At 33.7% G+C, this 2,407-nt stretch overlaps 1 protein-coding gene across 1 annotated transcript; it reads right to left on the bottom strand.

The window, feature by feature from the left end:
* Window positions 1–1,421: 1,421 nt before the first annotated feature.
* Window positions 1,422–1,811, bottom strand: BDR25DRAFT_364021 (uncharacterized protein; the record flags this gene model as incomplete). The annotated part of the gene is made up of 3 exons (XM_033696818.1): window positions 1,422–1,519; window positions 1,554–1,623; window positions 1,707–1,811. 3 exons carry the CDS (start codon window positions 1,809–1,811, stop codon window positions 1,422–1,424), a joined length of 273 nt encoding a protein of 90 aa, XP_033539349.1.
* Between the last annotated feature and the right edge of the window lie 596 nt (window positions 1,812–2,407).

Below are 2,407 nucleotides of genomic sequence, written 5' to 3'. Positions count from 1 at the left end.
TTTCTTTTACTATTCTTTTACATTTCTTTTACTATGTTTTTTTATATGCTATATGTTTCTATACTATGTTTTTATTTATATTATACTTTTTTTTAAACTATGCTTTCTTTTATAATTTTATATACTATAATTTATTTTATAATATTTATTTTATCTATAACTTTTTTAATACTATCTATTTTTTTATACTATATATTTCTTTATACTTTATCTTTCTCTATACTTGTTTTTATATAATATTTTTTTATAATATTTTTTTACTATATTTTTTTTTACTGTTAATTATTTTATACTATACTTTATTTTATACCTATAGTTGTTCTTTTACTTTATTTTTTTTATACTATAACTTTTTTATTTTATATTTATTTTATTTTATATCTTTTTTTAATATATCTTTTTTTATTTTATTCTTTAACTTACTTTAATAGCTATACTTAATTTAAATTTTATAATTATTTTACTAGTTTTTTATATTTTAATACCTTTTTTAACATTTTATTATATTTTATTATATTTTATTATAATGTATAATAGTTTACTATAATATACTCTAGTTTGCTATAATATACTATAATTTACGAAAATGTACTATAATCTACTATAATCTACTACTGTCTTCTTAATTTACTCTAGCTAAGTAAAAGTTACTATAGTTATACTATTATAATATATTTAAATTCTTTAGTATTTACTATACTTTGTAGTAATTTACTATTATTTACTTTATTTAGCTTTAATTTACTATAGCCTATTATAATTTACTTGTATATTATATAATTTGCTTTATAGATTAAGACTTAGCAAATCTATAGATTACCTAGAAGTACCTAGTTAGCCTAATTTATAACCTTTTATAAATTATAGTTAATCTTTAAGATTTATTAGAGTCTTTCTAACTCTTGCTCTGCTGTAACCTAAATTGTTAACTTGTTTAAATCTATTGCCTACTAACCTACTACCCTGTACCCCCTCCTTCGCTTTAGGTACCCTGTAGTCAGGTACTTATACTGAATACCCCCCCCCTCTAACCTTGCCCTCTAGTTGTCCTCCTCCTTTTTAAGCTTAATATAAACTTTAAGTTTTAGCAAGCATCTTATTCTAAGAGGGTTTTCCGCCCTGTTACAAAGCTAGCGCTCTACGTAACTTCTGTAGAAGCTTAGATTACTTTCTTTTACTGTTATTTACTCTCTTTTTCTCTTCTTTACTATATTTAATTATAGTTTTAGAAACTTTAGTTAATAGTATTATAATTTATTATTATTTACTATAATTACTAGCATAGATTTAAAGAAACTTGTATTAGTAGAAAAATAGTAAGTATATATAAGAAAATAATTACTATATTAGTAGCTATTCTACTTTAGTTTATACCTAATAAGTTTAATTGCTACTACAAACATATTACTAAAATACTCGCCCTATACCTGATACCTATGCCGCTTCCCTAACCATGCTGCATACTCTCTCCAGTCTCCGCCTAGCTTTCCGCAGTATCCGCACTGTCGGATAATCCCAACTGCCCAGCCATCCCCAACAGCAGCTGCTTGTACCAGCGGTACTACTACATTTGGCTATTGACACTTTGCTGTAACGTCCCTGCCTGTAGCGCAATACCTCTGACTAACAGAGCAGCGTTAACAACTGTTCTTAATGCTGTTGTTGCGTATACCCTTTTAAAAATAGTCTATGTTAACCCTATGCACGCCTGCTTGTGCTATACACTTCATTGTCTTGTGCGTCCGCCACTTGTCCGGCCCCAAGTTGTCTAGCACCCAGCATATAGCGCATCCTGCCCGCACCTTGTCCATCATCTCTTAAACCTGTTGCTACTTAGTGCTTGTCTCCTGCTGTGAACGCTTAAACTTAGGGACTCCCTCTCCACACTAGTCACATCTAGCAGACTTAATGTTGTTGCACGCTACAGCCTTGCCGTCTATGTACATGCTCATCAGCGCTTGTCGGCACCCGCGGCCTGTTAAAAACAACCCTATGGCCTGCACGCATAAGTCGTTGCTGTGCTTGAGCATCTCCTGTTCCACAGATCTACGCTCTACAACAATAACTGAGTCAACCTCCTCCCTGGCTCGCCCTCTACGCCTGCTCTCTTGCGCGAAGTCGATCATGCTCCACGGCATCCCCACGTGTAGTATATACACCACCCTGGGGTAATCAACCCCCGTCCCCAGCGCTGACGTAGCCACGATCAGCCCACCAGAGCCAAGCCACTGCTTTACCCGTTCAGCGCGATTAGGGACGTTAGCGTGATAGTATTCGCATCTAAGCTCTTCTGCTATCCTTTAACACTGTTCCTTGCTGCGGCAGTACACCACGCCCTTCTCTCCTGTCGCAAGCAACGACGACTGCCGCCGTGAGCCTACCGCGAGCGCTGTCTCCTCTAGCTTGC

The sequence above is a fragment of the Lindgomyces ingoldianus genome (assembly GCF_010093535.1).
Source record: "Lindgomyces ingoldianus strain ATCC 200398 unplaced genomic scaffold BDR25scaffold_104, whole genome shotgun sequence".
Classification (NCBI taxonomy): domain Eukaryota; kingdom Fungi; phylum Ascomycota; class Dothideomycetes; order Pleosporales; family Lindgomycetaceae; genus Lindgomyces; species Lindgomyces ingoldianus.
The sequence above is the reverse complement of the archived record's forward strand: the minus strand, read 5'-3'. Positions and strand labels throughout refer to the sequence as shown.